Source organism: Aethalodelphis obliquidens, unplaced genomic scaffold (assembly GCF_003676395.1).
Source record: "Aethalodelphis obliquidens isolate GAN/ISIS:26980383/991018 unplaced genomic scaffold, ASM367639v1 scaffold28, whole genome shotgun sequence".
NCBI classification, from domain to species: domain Eukaryota; kingdom Metazoa; phylum Chordata; class Mammalia; order Artiodactyla; family Delphinidae; genus Aethalodelphis; species Aethalodelphis obliquidens.
In genome coordinates, this window is record NW_020837972.1 from 13,599,629 (window position 1) to 13,617,750 (window position 18,122).

An 18,122-nucleotide genomic window follows, 5' to 3' on the forward strand; every position below is an offset into this window, starting at 1 on the left:
AGTATGGGATTTGGACTTAGGTTGGGTGATTTGGGGAGGGTTTAAAGAACTGGGACTTTGCTCTGGACTGGATACTGGCAGGAAGTGGGAGTAATTCTATGACTGGGCATCTTAATAAATCTTATCGAAAGGGAGAAAAGGCTGATTCAGCTCATGTGGGAAATTGGTAAAGAAGCAGCAGCCCCTCATATTAGACAGGGAAGGGGAATTTTGGTCATTTTTGTTGTTTGGACGGTGTTCATGTTTGGTCTGTGTTCCATTGTCTTGCTCCCCTGTGGACTCAGAGTGGCCTTGTCTGATATTGATGTTCTGTGCAATTGTTTATCTTCAACAGGAGAACGCCAAGCCCTGGCCGTGAGTGCCAGCAGAACGGCTCATCGCAACACCAAAGCCAAGCTGACAGTAAGTACCAGCCCAGCTCCTGGGTGTCTGGGCAGCTTCTTTTCTCCTTCTCAGGAGGAAGTTTCCACTATCTTTGTTTGGCTAATCCCTACTCAGCTCAGCTCAAGGGAATTCCCTGCCAGTCCAGTGGTTAGGACTCTGTGCTTTCACTGCTCAGCATGGCAAAAAAAAAAGAAAAAAAAAAAAAAAATCTCAGCTCAAACCTCATTTCCTAATGATAGTCTTTCCTCATCCCTCCACCCTCCCTCCCCTCCCCCCAAAATAAATAGATCAGGTCTTCCTGTCACACAGTCATTAACAACTTCAGCTTCTCCTTTGCAGCGCTCATCACTATTGTCATTGCTTAATTATGCCATCAGTTATCCAATACCTGTTTCACCAGCTCACCTGTAGACCCCACGAGAGCAGGGACCATGTGTGTCTTGTTCATCTGAGTAGATGCTCATAATTAGAATTTGTTGAGTGAACAGTGAATGAGGTAGTGAAGCTTCTTGTGTGTGTGGATTGTACCTCACTCATGTCTGTATTCTAAGAGCTGTAACAGTGCATGGCGCGTAGTAGGTATTCAGTAAATATTAGTTTTACGTGTCAACTTGACTGGGCCATGGGATGCCCAAATTGCTGGCTAAATATTTTATCTGGTTATGTCTGTCGGGGTGCTTCTGGAAGAGATTAGCTTTCGAATTGGTGAACTAGGTAAAGCAGGTGGCCCTCCCCAGCATGGTGGGCCTCATCCAATCCACGGAGGGCTTGAATAGAATAAACCGGTGGAGGAGGGTTGAATTAACCCTATCTGACTATTGGAGCTGGGACATTGATCTTCTCCTGCCCTTGGCACTCCTAGATCTCAGGCCTGTGCACCTGGACTAGAATCTATACATCAGCTCTCTGGCTCTGGGGCCTTTGAACTACACCACTGGCTTTCCTGGGTCTTCAGCTTGCAGATGGCAGACTTCTCAGCCCCCATAATCAGATGAGCCAATAACTATAATAAATCTTTCTCTCTTTCTTTTTCTTTCTCCCTTCCTTCCTTCCTCCCTCCCTCCCTCCCTCCCTCCCTCTCTCTCTCTCTCTCCCTCTCCCTCTCTCCCCCCTTCCTTCCTTTCTTTTTCTTTCTCTCTTTCTCTCTCTCCTATTGGTTCTTTTTGTCTCAAGAACCCTGACTGATAACGTGAATTAATGACCCAATTCTTTTCCTTTCATTTTATTCTGTCCAAAGAAATCATTCCAGTGGCTTCAAAGTTATCCCAAATAATTGAGTATGTTCGATGCAGTTGTAGTTGGTGGCTCAAATGTGTAGAGTGATTAGCCAAAAAATATTTTGAAAAATATTTGACCAGAATTTTCTCCTCTTTGCCTCACACGCCTTTTTGTATCTATCAGAAGCTCTGTACAGTCTCAGGTCAAATAAAGGCCCTCAAGAAACCAGTGATGCCTATCAGAGCTCTGCACACTTCATTGGAAAGCCATAAAAACAATTACTACATCATTAAAACAGAAGCTTTGAAGCAACATGCACAGCCTTGCCTAGTTGGGCATGAACAGTGTCCTGCATGTGCCGGTGCCTCCCTGTTGGACGCCACCTAGGAAAAGACAAAGTATTGGGAACTGAAATGTTTCCATGGCAGGTGCAAGGATGTCTGGTAAAGAAGACCTGGGTTCCACTCACACCTCCGATGCCTCTTGGGTGGCATTAACCAGACTCTCTGAGCCTCAGTGTCCCCACTGAAAAATAAAGTATTGAGGATTGATTGCATTAATGCCTTCATTCTTGTTTTTTAAATTAATTAATTACTTTTTTATCTTTGGCTGCGTTGGGTCTTTGTTGCTGCACACGGGCTTTCTCTAGTTGCGGCGAGCCGGGGCTACTCTTCGTTGTGGTGTGTGGGCTTCTCATTGCAGTGGCTTCTTTTGTTACGGAGCACAGGCTCTAGGCGCACGGGCTTAAGTAGTTGTGGCACGTGGGCTCAGTAGTTGTGGCTCGTGGGCTCTAGAGCACAGGCTTAGTAGTTGTGGTGCATGGGCTTAGTTGCTCCGCGGCATGTGGGATCTTCCCGGACCAGGGCTCGAACCTGTGTCCCCTGCATTGGCAGGCGGATTCTTAACCACTTTGCCACCACGGAAGTCCCTACCTTCATTCTTTACCCCTTGTATTAGTTTGCTAGGACTGCCTTAACAAAGTACCACAGGCTGGGTGGTTTAAACAACAGAAATTTATAATCTTACAGTTCTAGAGGCCAGAAATCTGAGATCAAGGTGTTGGCAGAGTTGGTTCCTTCTGAGGGCTGTGAGGAAGAATCTGTCCCAGGCCTCTCTCCTTGGCTTATAGGTGGCATTTTCCACATTTCCTTCCCTGTGTCCTAGTCTGTGTTTAAATTGCTGCCTCTTATAGGGATACTAGTCACATTGGAGTAGGGCCTACCATAAAGACCTCATTTTAACTTGATTATCTCTGTAAAGATTCTATTTGCAAATAGTGTCACATTCTGAGATAGGACTGAATGTCACATTCTGAAGTTAGGACTTCAACATATGAATTTTAAGGAGACACAGTTCAACCAATAACAGCCTTTGCAATTCCTCCTATAAAAGAGGTGGAGTGTATTTCCCATCTTTTGTTTATTTATTTGGTTTTGTTTATTTTTTAATTTATTTTGGCTGCACCGGCTCTTAGTTGTGGCACGTGAGATCTTCCTTGTGGCACGCGGGATCTTTTAGTTGTGGCATGTGGACCTCTTAGTTGTGGCATGTGACCTCTTAGTTGTGGCATGCATGCGGGGTCTAGTTCCCCGACCAGGGATCAAACCCGGGCCTCCTGCATTGGGAGTGCTGAGTCTTATCCACTGGACCACCGAGGAAGTCCCTCCCATCTTTTAAATAATCTGTGTGGGTCTTGTGACTTGCTCTAGCCAAAGCAATGTTAGAGGCTATGCAAGCAGAGGTCTGCAAAAGTGTTTGTGCAATTGCCATGGGAAAATTTCCAGGCAATCCTGCTAGAGGAGGAGAGGCCCATGTTGTGGAGCCTGAGTTGTCCCAGGCATCCCAGCAGAGGCCATCCTAAATCAGCCAACATCAAGCCAACCCCCAGATGTGTCAGTGAGTCCAGCCAAAATCAGCAAAGCTGTGTAGATAACTTGCAGTTTCCCACAGGCTCGTGAGCAAGGCAGCAAAATCAGATGAGCCTCACCTTGGTTGGCTGAACCCCACATAAATGTTTATTGCTAAATGTTCTGGGGGTTTTGTGCTTGCTTGTTACTCAGCATCACTGGGGGGAATATATGACTGCTACAGGATTGGAAGTACCTACTCACTGAGTTGTGAGGACCTGTGAGAGAGCACATAAGCATTAAATAAGTGGTAGCTATGACATCACAGTGTTTTATAAACGCTTGAGTACTGTGTAGAAGTAAAGAGTCATCAATATACAATAACAGGCTGCGGAATAATAATGATAAGAGAGTTGGCATGAACAAAACTAATGAACTGGGCCCTGGTTATAATGTATAAATATGAGCCTACACTCATGCACATAAACCATTCATGATATTATATGATGTCTGCACTGTGTGGATTCTTAGAGACCACTTATGAGAAAAATGATGCTCAGAGAGTCATATCGACTCACTGCAGGTCACGTACCTAGTAAGTGGCAGAGCTTCACTACAATTTGAGATATTTATGATTTGTCCAACACTGGAAGACATGGTATTTTCATCATCTCTTCCTAAGGAAGCTGTTGGCTTTAAAAAACAGAGATGGTCATTCATCTCTGGAAATCTTTTGTCTTTGTTTGAAGGTTGAAATGGGGGCAGAAAGGGAGATTAGGCATCCATCCATCCATCCTTCCCTCCATCCCTCCATCCAGTTATCCTCTCATTCAACAAGTAATGATCGAGACCCTACTATGCATCAGGACTGTACTAGGCACCCTGCTTCTCTCTGCTTTCCTTCCTCCTGTTGTCCCATTCTTTTTCTCACCAATGCGTCCTCCTTCATTCTCCTTTGTGAATGTTGACAAGTAGAGGTTAAAAAAAAACCTCCTTACTTGTTAAGACAAGTCTGTATAAATTGATGCTGATGGCTTTAGTTCATTTAGAATGTTAACTGCTGTGAGCACAACTTGACACACCTCAGTTTTGTTCTGCATTTTTGAAAGACCATCCAGTCTAGTGGTTGAGAGCATAGCAATAAGTGTAAATACTCCACTGTAGCTTTCCAGATGCCCAAATCAGACACTGAACATTACATGTTTCCAAAGTTCACAGTTATTTCCTACCCTTCTCCATCCACTCGTCTCTTTTCACCACTTTTTATCACCCACCATGGGTCAGGCTCTATATGACTGCACTGAACCTGTGGGTGGACACCAGTTGTGCAATGATGCACAATTATATAGAGATTACCATATGCCAACACTGTTCTACATGCTCTACGTGTATTAACTCATTTAACCTTCACAACAACCCCGTGAGGTATGTACTAGTGTTCTACAGATGAAGAAATTGAGGCACAGGGGAGTTTTTACCCAAGGTCGAATGGATGCATGAATGGTAAGTGGTAGAGCTGGGATTTGCACCCTGGCATCTGGTTCCAGAGCCTGTCTTGGATTCTGCCTCTCTAACCTTTCCTGACGTTACCACTGAAGACCACGTCCTCCTCTGGACCACTGTTGGACGATTCTGTGCTGCCAGCATTCTTAAGTGTGCCAAGTGGTAACACTGCTGCAGATGTGAAAGGAAGTGCTTTTTTTAATTCCATACATATGTATTTAAAAAAATTTTTTTTTTTTCTTTTGGACACACTGCATGGCTTGCAGGATCTCAGTTCCCCGACCAGGGATTGAACCCAGGCCCACGGCAGTGAAAGCACAGAGTCCTAACCACTGGACAGCCAGGGAACTCCTGGGAAATGCTGTTTTTCAGAGTAAAACCACTACATATCCTAGCCTAGAATTTGAATCCAGGTCCCCTCCACTCACGGACTCACCTGTCAATCCCACAACCTTTCCAGTCTCACCTTTCTTCTGAAAGTGATCCTCAGGAGAACATCAGCAATTACCCACCTTTAGACTAGAAGACATCAGGGAGAGGAGGAGGAACGATGTCCAAAGACATCTCATTCAAGCCCCAGCTTCCTCATCTGTGAAATGGGAATAAGTTAACTGAATGGTATAACATTAGGCTCTGACATTTGTTGAGTGCTTCGTGTGTGTAAGCTTTGTGCCAAATGCTTTGCCATTTGCATGCTCCCATTTAATCCTTAAAGCAACATTATGAGTAAGGCAGACTCAGAGTAATTCAGTAACCTGTCCAAAGTTACACAGCTAGTAAGTACGAGGCAGAGCTTGGATTCAGAATCAGGCTGTAGAACTTCAAAGATTTCACTCTAATGCAACACCAGTGGTTCTCACTGGGTCAATACTGCCCCCTAGGGCTCTTTTCAGAAATTTGTGGGGACGATTTTGGTAGTTATGGTGATGGGGAGTTACAAAATCATGACTTTGGTATGATTTGCTTTAGAGGACCAGGCGAGCTAGACATTTAGCGATGTGTGGGGAAGATCTTTCCTGTGTCCTGCTTGACCTGCCAGTACCCTGCGAGACCTTCGTGTAGGTGGAAAACTCATTTATTGTCACCTGAGCTTGTTTTACATATAGAGTGTATTTTGCATAGTTTTAGCATGTTCTGATTTTTCTACAGTATGCATCAAGGGATGGTTGCAGTTTATTTTGCTCAAAATGTTATCCATAGTTGTATACCATTTCCAAAAAAAATCACATCACCCATGGAAACGTCGTTCAAGGTATTCGAGGAGCCAGCACCACACCCCTGAATCAGCTTGTATTTTATCTGTTATGCCCACAGCGGCTCTTTATTTATATGCCATCATCAGACTACCTCACTATGTCTTCTAGCATTTACATATGTAATTGATTTTTGAAAATGATACATTTATGTAGGTTATGCTATTTCTGAATTTCATTCTGTGATAGTATAAAGGGCACATTACAATATATTTGTTATAAAAGGGTGGGTAGAATGGATCATTGCTCCCAGTTGTTCCTTCTCTCCCATAATGGAATTACACATCAACACATTTTGCCATGTGACTTTGTAGTACTTCTCAGTAGAGTGGGTGGAGAGTATTTATGTGCTTCATTGATTTCGGTCTTAGCCATGAAATTTGCTTTGGCCAATGATGCCTCGACAGAAATGGAAGTATGCCAGTCTTGAGCCCCGTGCTCAAAAGGCATCATGCGTTTTCACTCATCCTCTTGTTCTTTTGACATTTGCTGTGAGAAAATGTGTGTCCACTGCTCTGTGGAGAATGGAGAGACCCTTGGAACAGATCTGAGCCTAACCTGGAGCCAAGCTCATGGGGTCCCAGATGAGTTCAGCAGAACCACAGCCAACCACAGACTCATGAGTAAAAAACATACAGTAAGTCCCCTACCTATGAACCTTCCAAGTTGTGAACTTTCAAAGACGTGAACGTGTGTTCACATGTCCAGTCGCATAAGTTAGTTGACGTGTCTGGCGTACGTTGTCACATGAGTGCATCCTCTACAAGTGGTTGTGCTTTTGTATACTTTACAGTACTGTATAGAGTACAGTAGTACAGTATCTTTATTTCAAGCCCAGGATGTGTGAGTGAAATTGCAGCTTGCCTTCCATCTCCTATTGCTGACGATCCTTCAGCTCTACCATCTCCTACCGCCTCTCCCTCCTCCAGTCAGTAACTTCTTCTTGCCTGTTCACTTGATGCCTGCCCCTGTATGCCAGCTGTTGTACTGCACTACTGTACTTTTCAAGGTACTGTACTATAAGATTTAAAATGTCCTATTTTTTGTGTTTGTTTTTTATGTATTATTTGTGTGAAAACTATTATAACCTATTACAGTACAGTACTATATAGCTGACTGTGTTGGTTGGGTAGCTAGGCTAACTTTGTTGGACTTATGAACAAATTGGACTTATGAACGCACTCTCAGAATGGAACTCGTTTGTATGCAGGGGACTTACTGTAAGTTTTTTTTCCTTGTAAGTCATTGAGATTTTGAGATTGTTATGCACCAGAAACTGACTGATACAGAGAGATGTTGGGTCTGATAAGATTGATAAACATTTTATTCTACTATTCCTTCTGTACGCAAAGTGGTTAGCTCAGGTCTTGGAATACACAGAGTGAGTGCTTTCCAATAGGAGTTCTATTAACGTTGACGAATGGCCAGATGATATTCTGATACCATGTTAAAGGGGGTTATGGACACACAGCTTTTTAAATCCTTAGGTTTAGGGACTCTGTAATTACTTTTTTTTTTTTTTTTTTTTTGGTACGTGGGCCTCTCACTGTTGTGGCTTCTCCTGTTGCGGAGCACAGGTTCCGGATGCACAGGCTCAGTGGCCATGGCTCATGGGCCCAGCCGCTCCGCGGCATTTGGGATCTTCCCAGACCGGGGCATGAACCCGTGTCCCCTGCATCAGCAGGCGGACTCTCAACCACTGCGTCGCCAGGGAAACCCTGCAATTACTATTGAACTCTCCGACCACCATGGTAAGTGCTGGTGCTCTGTGAGGGTGTAAATTCACCAAGTGAGCAGGTCAGGGATAATTGATGAGTTCTCTTCTTTAAAGGGTGATCTGGCACCATGGAAGCAACAAGCATATTCAGCTTTGTGACTGTGGATTATAATTACCAAGTTATTAACCGGAGCATTATGTGAAAGATTGATGGTTCTTGCTCAGTGTAATGTGTCCTTTAAATGCTACATAATAAGTTAAATGCAAGGAATAAATAAGTTCTATGGCTTATTTATGGGGTAATTATGGTATATTTTCAGCTCATAAACTAGGGCATCTGTAGAAACCCAATGCTGTGGAGGAGAAAGAGCCCTGAATTAGAAATAAGGAGACCTGGATTCTCTGTCACCTGCCAGCTAGTGACCTTGAACAGGTTATGTCTTTGCTGTGAGTCCCAGTTTCTTCCGTTTGGAAAATTGAGGGGTGTGTGTGCATAAAAATACCCATCTCATAGAGAGGTTGTGACATAATCATTGTCAATGACATGCTGAGCTCCATGCCTCACATGTATTAAGTGGTTACAAATGTTAACTATCATTATACCATCATATTTGAAATATCAGATTTGGCTCTTCTAGTAAGAGTTTTCCTATTTTATGTTTTTAGTCAATAAGAAATTGGTACAGTTTACAATAGACCATCAATGAATTCATATTAAAAAAATCCTTTAATTATCCTTCTCTGCTTAAAAAATTATCAGAGACTTGTGTAAATTCTGACACGAATAAAGGAGAAAATGTATATCATCCGTCTAACCCACCATCTAAATATAACTGTTCACATTTTAATGTGGGCTCCTAGTCTTTTTTTTTAAACCCATGTATAGAATTTCTTTTTAAAATCTGAAATTGGCATCATGCTGTACATGCTGATTTGCCACCTGCTTTTGAGATCTTTCCAATGTCGTTAAATATTCTCCTAAAACACACTTTTTAATGACTGCAGAGTAGGGTGTTCTTGAGGAACATTGTCTAAGTGGAAGAGTTATTCGCAGAAGCCTACTTAGCCCATTCACTTAAATTATACTTTCAGACGTTCTGAAATCTTCATTTCAAATTGATCTTAAACGGGCCAGGGCTCGGCTTTAAGATTTCTCTCTACCCCCTCCTTCCTCCCAGCTGCCCCCAGGTTTTCTGTCAAGTAGTTAATGATTGTACTAGGCACTAATTCAGTAGGGGAGCTCTCAGTCTAAAATGTCGCTGGAAGGAATTGTCGTTCAAATAATCGTCCTTCCATTTCTCTGCTCAGCTCAGTCTTTTTTTTTTTTTTAATTGGGTTCACTCTTAAAGTAAGGTCCATCTACAGGTAAGACTTCTCTACTAGCCTTCTTAAATTACCTTACTTGCTGCTAACTAGCACTTTTTCTCTGAATAACCAGAAGAAATAGTTCTTTCTGTCCCCTGTACCTCCCACAATCCTTTTGGGTGGTTTATTGTCTCCTAATGGTAGTATTTGAGTTGATTTTTGGTGATGTGTACATAAACATTAAAAAAATTAATAGTTATGTACTTATCTTAATGTAGATTAGAAATATTACGACATGTAATATGTATATAATATATAATATATATGGTATGTAGTTTCTCATATATATGACATGTAATTTATCATATACATGTTGCAGGAAGGGGGACCCCTTCCAGGTCCCGAGAGTGGGCTCTTTCTAACACTCGGAAATGAATTATCCGAGGAGACACACGTGCTGACCAAGCAGGAGACTTTATTGGGAAGGGGCGCCTGGCTGGAGAGCAGCAGGGTAAGGGAACCCAGGAGAACTGCTCTGCCATGTGGCTTGCAGTCTCGGGTTTTACGGTGATGGGGTTAGTTTCCGGGTTGTCTCTGGCCAATCATTCTGACTCAGGGTCCTTCCTGGTGGCGCGCGCATCACTCAGCCAAGATGGATTCTAGCGAGAAGGATTCTGGGAGGTTGGCAGGACATGTGGGCTGGCGTCTCCTCTCTCCTTTTGACCTTTCGCGAATTCTCCCGTTTGGTGGTAGCTTGTTGGTTCCGCTTTCCTTACCAGGACCTCCTGTTGTAAGATAACTCATGCCAGTGGTTACTATTTGGGTCTGGCCAGGGCAGGCAGTTTTGATCAGTGTTTCCCCAACATATATGTTATGTAATATAGTGTGTCTATATCTCTTGTAAATCAACCTCGAGATATCATATTATTGCTTAAGGTGTGGCAGAATTTACTGAAGCACAAAATTCACTTATGTGAAAATAACATGGCAAAAGGTCAGAGATGGTATGGGAATTTTGGTAAACTTGGTGATTGCCATTTTGACAACTGTCATTTGGTATTATAGTTGACAGTGGGTAAATGTTGTCCTGGTTCAAACCACCGTCATCTGCCTGGACTTCTAAAGCCCCTTCCTAACAGATCTCTCTGCTTTCACTCTTGCCCTCCTCCCATCTGTTCTCTATACAACAAAGTGATTTTTTTCAAGACAGATTGAAGAACTCTCCTCATTAATGTCTGTGAAAGACTTCCCATTGTTCTTAAAAATCAAAATCCTTAACATTTGATTCTCACAACAAGGCTGTGAATTAGGTGTTACTATTCTTTTACAGATGAGGAAGGAGAAAGAGTAAGTGACCGGCTCAAGGTCACATAGCTAATAAGTAGTAGAGGAAGGATTCAAACCCAAGTCTGGTTTTCTGTTTAAGACATCTTCCAGTGCAGGTGACTGCAAGACGCCCTTTGCCCAGTCAGTCAGAGGAAGGCAGGTATGTCAGCTGGTGGTGTTTGTTTAGGAGTCATTGAAGCAACACGACTCTGACTGGCTTAAGCAAAGGAGGGACTTTATTGGCTGAAGTAACTAAAAGGTCATCGTATGGCTGGATCCAGGTGCATCGTTCTCTCTCTCTCCATCTCTGTGTTCTGCTTTCTTTGAGTCGATCCCATTCACAGACTAGTATTCCCTTTATGGTCTTACAGTGACTGCCAGCAGTTCCCAGGAGTATGTACTTTTGTTTCATGTCTACACACAACAGGAAAAGTAGGACAGTCTTCATCCCAGCATACCCAGCAAAAGCCTCACTGAATCTCATGGGCTCACATGATTATCCTGAGCCAGTCATTTTGACCAGAGGGATTTAATGTTTAATATGCCCATTGAATTGGACCTGGGTGGTATGTTCTGACCCTGGGCTAGGGGTGGAGCCCCACCTGTAACACATTGGATGAGAACACAAAGATGGTATTCCTCAGAGATAATTCAGGATCCTTTGCTAGGAGAAGAGTGAATGGATGCAGGTTGGCAAAAACTACAGATGTCCAACCTAGGGACATGACTGCGAGTATTAGTGTGGGCAATTCAAAGATGTGTAGAAAAGGGGAGCACTAGGTAGGAAAGGAGAGAAGTGAGTGGGTTTTGTACCTTTGGAAGGTGGCCACATGGGATGATGGTGAGTGGTTGCATGGGTGATGGTTTTGTCCCTGAGCAGAAGCAAAGCTTAGTTCCCCACTTGGTCCCCATTCCTTTAAGGCTCCTGTAGTGGTCAGGTTTCACATGCTAAGGTTAAGTGCAAACAACAGTTCAGATTTAGGGGAGTGAGAGGAAGGTGGTAGTCTGTTTTGTTTCCAGAGATGTTTTTTATCCCTTTAAAATGAACATTTATTGTTCTTTTCTAGTTACAGAAATAAAACATATTCATAAAAAGGGAAATACAGGAAACACTTGGTAGGTACACAATAATTATGAAGTGATTGAAGGAATAAGAATAAAAATTACCCATAATTTTGTAGCTCAGAGGTGACCTCTTTAACATTGTTTTCTGACCTTTTTCTATGCGTGTGGATATACTGGTTGTATATAATGCATATGCATACACACAGGTATTTTAAACAAAATTTTGGACCTCACATACAGTACTCTTTAGAATTAGTCGTGTTCTTCTCCCCACCCCCCACTTCAGCAGTGCATCACAGACAGTTTCTGTGCATTAAATGGTTTTGAAAAACAGGAGTTTTAATGACTCCATAGTGTTCCTGTATATGTACATAGTGTAATTAATTTAACCAGTGCCCTGTTATTGGACATTGGTAGTTTGAAAATTTCCCATATTATAAATAATAAGGCGAGCATCCACATGCACAAACATCTCTATGAATTTGTCTCAAGCACAGTTTTAAAATTTGTAATACCCGTCACCAATTTGCTGGAGGGCTTTTGTTTAAAAATGTACTTAAAATATTCTAAAGTTAGAAAAGGGTATCAGGGTAAACAGTGAAGAAATCCTAGCTGCTTCCCGTTCCGCTCCCTAAAGGTACTTGCTGCTGGTAATCTCAACATATCCTTGAAGACCTTTTTCCATGTGCACCCACTTCAAGCATACACCCAGGTTTGTTTTAATGTCTTTTCCAACCTTCCTAATCCACTTTCTGTCTCTGTGGAGTTGCCTATTCTGGACATTTCATATAAATGGAATCATACACTATGTGGTCTTTTTTTTTTTTTTTTTTTTGGTATGCGAGCCTCTCACTGCTGTGGCCTCTCCCACCGCGGAGCACAGGCCCCAGACGCGCAGTCTCAGTGGCCACAGCCCATGGGCCCAGCCGCTCCGCGGCATGCAGGATCCTCCCGGAACGGGGCACGAACCCGCATCCCCTGCATTGGCAGGCAGACTCTCAACCACTGCGCCACCAGGGAAGCCCCCTATGTGGTCTTTTGTCTGGTTTCTTTCCCTTGGGATAATGTTTTGAGGTTCATCTATGTTGTAGCCTGTATCAGTACTGTATTCATTTTTAGGGCCGAATCATATTCCATTGCATGCTTCTACTACATTTGTTTATTCATTCATTAATGGACACTTGGGTTGTTCCCACATTTTGGCTTTTATACATAATGCTGCTATGAACATTCATGTACAAGTGGATATACTTAAGAACTGTCCCATTGGAGACGAGACTTCTTTGATGTGGGTATTGGAAAAGATGCTTTCCTGGACCACTCAGTGTTCCAGGGTGTTATGGGCTGAATTGTGTCTCCTCCCAAATCCATACGTTGAAGTCCTAACCCCAGTAACTCAGAATGTGACTGTACTTGAGATAGCATCTTTTGGAGGTAATTGAGGTTAAATGAGGTCCTTAAGGTGGGCCCTCATCCAATGTGACTGTTGTTTCTCTATTTTTAAGAAGAGATTAGTACACAGACAGGTATAGAGAGAAGACCTTGAATTTGGACTTCCAGCCTCCAGAACTGTGAGAAAAATTTCTTTTGGTTAAGCCACCCAGTCTGTGGTACTTTGTAATAGCAGCCATAGCAAACTAAATTGACAGGATAGGTAGGGGAAGTTCCCATAGGGACCTATTGACTCCTGCTGGTCTAGCCTGTGGAATACTTGAGTATCATTTAAAACGAGATCATCAGGTCACAAGAGGGTAATGCTGATTACAAAAGAATGTATTGCTCATGGGGGAATTTCAAGGAAATTGGGAAGATACTGTTTTGAGGTGGGGCTTTCCTTTAAATTGTCTTAATGTATTTCACGTACTGTAGCCCTGAATTTGGCAGTGAGTGTGTGTGTGTGTATGTGTTTTCAAGACACAGGGAAAGGGTGGGAAGAAGGGGCTGAAGAAAAAGAACAGATCAGACTCCTTTCTACGTGTTGCCTTTAATAAGGGAGAATGACACAACTGGGGGTTTTTATGGCTGGATGTCTATTCAAACTTGACTGGACACAACTCATCTTTGAAAGCCATTCTGAGTTGGCTTCAACACTCTCCCTGGAATAGCAAGAGCATCAGCAGGAGCTTTTGCAGGTCAGGCCGACTCTGTCTCCCTGACAATAAGATCATCCTAGCTGGACCCAGGTACTGCTTAACCAAGTTATATACACAATAATTTGAAGCCTCAACACTCTGGATTTGGGAATCAGCTGAAGGAATGACAGCTGAAGGGCTGATTTATGCCTTATTTGTCTTGGGGGAGTAATGGGAAGAGTAATTGAGCACATGAGTCTTGGACAAAATTGGTATGAAGACATATAGGAGAGGATTGTTATATTCCCTGAATATGATGATGTTAAAGACTTGTCTTCATCATCTGGACAATATTTTGATATCCATTCTGGTTACTTCTGGTAAAAAATTTTATTCTATGTATAAAATGCTTCATGCAAGGGCATTTAGGGCCTTCTGAAGATCTATTTATCCACTCATCAGTAACCAACCCACCCGTGTATCCATCTACCCATCCATCAGTTCACCCACCTATCCATTCACTCACCCATCTATTCACCCACATATCCCACATATTCACCCATCCACACATTTACTCATGCATCTACCCACCCATCCATCCATTCACCCACCTTCTTAATATCTCTTCAATCTAGTAACTTTTCTCCATCCCAGTTTTCTTCCCTGCATGTCTGAAATAGCCCCCTCACTGGTCTCCTTGCCTCCAGCCTTTCTCATCTTGCATCTTTTGTCCACATTGCAGCCTGAATGATCTTTCTACACTTCAGTTTCCTCATCTGTAAAAGCAAGGAAATAATATTTATTTCTCTGGATTATTGTAAATGAGATCATCACTTATTCATCCAACCATGATTTATTGAGCTCCTGCTTCATGTGTCAGTCTCCATCGTAGGCACTGGAGATGCAGCAGCAAACAAGACAAGCAGGTCCTGCCCTTGGGAAGCTTTCTTCTAGTGGGAGAAGCAGGCAGTAATCGCACAATCCAACAATTACGTGATGCAATTTCAGATAATGACAAATGTTTAGAAGAAAAATGGTGATGTCCACTAAGTGCTTAGCACCATGTCTAGCACATATAGATGTTTATTTTTTAATTTTCTTTTAATTAATTTTTATGGGAGTATAGTTGCTTTACAATGTTGTGTTAGTTTCTGCTGTACAGCAGAGTGAATCAGCTATACGTATACATATATCCCCTCTTTTTTGGATTTCCTTCCCATTTAGGTCACCACAGAGCATTGAGTAGAGATCCCTGTGCTATACAGTAGGTTCTCATTAGTTATCTATTTTGTACACAGTAGCGTATATATGTCAATCCCAATCTCTCAATTCATCCCACCCCCCTTCCCCCCCAACCCCCATATCCATACGTCTGTTCTCTATGTCTGTGCTTCTATTTCTGCTTTGCAAATAAGTTCATCTGTATCATTTTTCTAGATACCACATATAAGCGATATTATACTATATTTGTTTTTCTCTTTCTGATTTACTTCACTCTGTATGACAGCCTCTAGGTCTGTCCACGTCTCTGCAAACTGTACAATTTCGTTCCTTTTTACGGCTGAGTAATATCGCTTTGTATATATGTACTGCATCTTCTGTATCCATTCTTCTTTTGATGGACATTTAGGTTGCTTCCATATCCTGGCTATTGTACATAGTGCTACAATGAGCATTGGGGTGCATGTATCTTTTTGAATTATGATTTTCTCCGGGTATATGCCCAGGAGTGGGATTGGTGGGTCATATGGTAGTTCTGCTATTAGTGTTTTAAGGAATAGTTCTACTTTTAGTGTTTTAAGGAATAGATGTTCAATTAATGGTAGTTGTCATATTAACAGTAATTAGCATTATCGTATTATCAGTCTCTCTAAAAACTTTCAACGATAATTGTGGTTTAGTCTCACAAAAACCCTTTGAGGTGGTTGGGATTATTTCCCTCATTTTAGATGTGGAAACTAAGGCACAATCCCTCATTGTGTTCAAGGAAATGTCCAAACTCCTTACTTGGGTACTCAAGACCTTTCATGATCTGACCCTGCCTATCTCTCCAGCCTCATTTCTTCCTGGCCTTGTGTCTCCTACTTTTTCACTCTCATTCTTCAAGACTCAGTTCAGTCATTACCTCCTCCAGGGAGTTTTCCGTGACCACTACTTCCCCATCCCCTGGTACCCACCTGGCAGGGTTAAGTGCTTTGCCCCGGGGTTCCCACAGTTTTCCTTTCGTGGTTCTTATCACATGGTACTGCAGTGGACTTGTCCACTCTGTCTGCTGCCTCTGAGACAATGTGAGTTCTCTGAGAGTGGGCATCTTGTCGTTTTTCTCTTTAACCCCAGCACCTAGCCCAGTGCAGCCCAGTGCTGGGCATATAATAGGTGCACAATAAATGAATGCCTGAGATGTTCTATTTTAATCCTTTGTGTCTCTGGGGAAAGGCTGTTTCTCTGGGAGGTTGTTTAGATCCAAGAGGAGTTTCCTTGGGACCCAGTGTGGATTAGGAACCCCAAGAAGGGGTTCTAATTCTGACCTGTCATGAGCTGTGTGACCGACCCATAGCTAGTTAGCCTCCCTGTGCCTGTGCTAGATGGCAGCAACAGATACGAGGTAGGAAGGAAAATATTTTGCAGATAAACAAGGGCCAAACAAACTGAGAGCCAGTTTGCAGCATTGACAAAAGCATATTTGGTTAGGTCTGAGTTTAATGTCTTGGCTTGACATGTTTGCCACAGAAAAAATCCTAGATTTTTCAGAATCTAAATTTATAAGCCAGAAGTAGATTAAAGGATGAAAGAAAAAAGCCTTCTTGTTTTGGAAGGGACCCACCTACTTGAGCTTTCTAAATAGCAGCTTCTCTACAATAATCAAGTATGCCAAGAGCATAGACTTTGCATCTACATCGTCTGCTTTAATTCCCCTACTGCCACTCAGCGTCAGATCCTCAGCAGTTTCACCTTCTCTGGTCCTCAGTGTTACCATCTCCAAAATGAGGGAATAAAAGGTCTTGGTTCATATGCTTGTTGTGAGGATTAAATTAGAAAATAATGTATGTGAAGTGCCTGGAAGTACCTGTTTATTTGTACTTTTTAAAAAAATTTTTAATTTATTTTTGGCTGCGTTGGGTCTTCATTGCAGCGTGCAGGCTTTCTCTAGTTGCACCGAGCGGGGGCTACTCTTCGTTGCGGGGTGCGCGGGCCCTAGAGCACACGGGCTTCAGTAGTTGTGGTGCGTGGGCTCAGTAGTTGTGGCACACGGGCTTAGCCGCTCTGCGGCATGTGGGATCTTCCCGGACCAGGGATCGAACCCGCGTCCCTGCAGGAGGATTCTTAACCACTGCACCACCAGGGAGGTCCCTCTTTGTACTTATTTTAATGTGGTTACTAGAAACTCCCAGATTACAAATGTGCCTTTTGTGCCTACTTTTCTACTGGACAGTGTTATTCAAGACTGGCTTCTTGGGGGCTTTGGATTCTATTTTCCTCATCTCTGTCTGTAGAATTCAGCACTTAGTCGGGGTGTGTGTGCTGAATATGTTTACATGAGGTGTTTGTCTTCACGGTGATGTTGCTGGGAAGAAGTCAGTTTGTATAACTCAGAATCGTCATTTGTTTGATCTTGCCTTGGCTGTGGTTCCAGGGGAGGGACCCCTTTCCCAAAGCCTCAGGCTGAGGAGGGTGGGCTGGAGCCAATGGTGGCAACACGCTTGCTGAAGCGAGAGGGCAGCCGGGAAACCCAGATGGTGGCCCCCGGGGGACTCCTCCAGGAGAGATTTGCTTCCAGGAGGCAAAGGATTCTGGCTTCAGGAAAGAGAATCTCTTCCAGAGGAAGTCAGAGAGAGGAGATTTTGTTCCGGGAAGGAGTGTTGCCCCAGGCGCTCCTAGAAAAAAACCGGAGAAGCAACAGATGGGTAATGAATATTGGCCAGGATATGAGGGTTCTCATTCAATTAAAATATGAAATAGGCAAGAAATAGGAACAGGGTGTTTAGTGGGGGGTTTCTGATAACTTAAAGACCGGCCTGAACGAGTGGGAAGATCGGAGTCACGTTATTATCCCAGGTCGAAAAGAAATGGCCATGGATTTTTTTTTTCCCACTTAAAAAGGTGGTTTTTTTTTTTCCTTCTTAGTCCTTTTTAGGAGGTGATATTGACTCAAGTCTGACAAGTCCAGTAACCATTTATACTTGCCATTAAAAGAAATCTTTAAAATAACTCTGAAAAGTCAGGTACCAGTCTCCCTCCTGGGTTTCTTAGTTTTTAAGTCTTGAAGGTTCTGTCAGGCCTCTGGGCCTGCCTAATTTCCTGCCAAATGGGTCAGAAATCTCCCTGGATGACCGGGATGGAAGGAGAGAGGAGGAGTCAGTCTACCCAGGGAGTGAACATTTACCCTGCCCCTGAGGCAATGAGGGGAGGGTCCTGGAAAGGGTGTTCAGTG

General features: G+C 43.0%; 1 protein-coding gene across 5 annotated transcripts in view; it reads left to right on the forward strand.

The window, feature by feature from the left end:
• Positions 1-18,122, forward strand: part of SUDS3 (SIN3A corepressor complex component SDS3) — a 301,932-nt gene that overhangs the window by 85,792 nt on the left and 198,018 nt on the right. For 3 of the 5 annotated variants that reach the window (XM_027124722.1, XM_027124723.1, XM_027124724.1), the window contains exon 13: positions 335-402. In XM_027124722.1, coding sequence (XP_026980523.1) covers positions 335-402 — 68 coding nt within the window. Of the gene's footprint in view, positions 1-334; positions 403-1,785; positions 2,159-5,921; positions 5,954-18,122 lie in introns of those variants that run through there. The other 2 variants (XM_027124727.1, XM_027124725.1) reach the window with 2 other exon arrangements.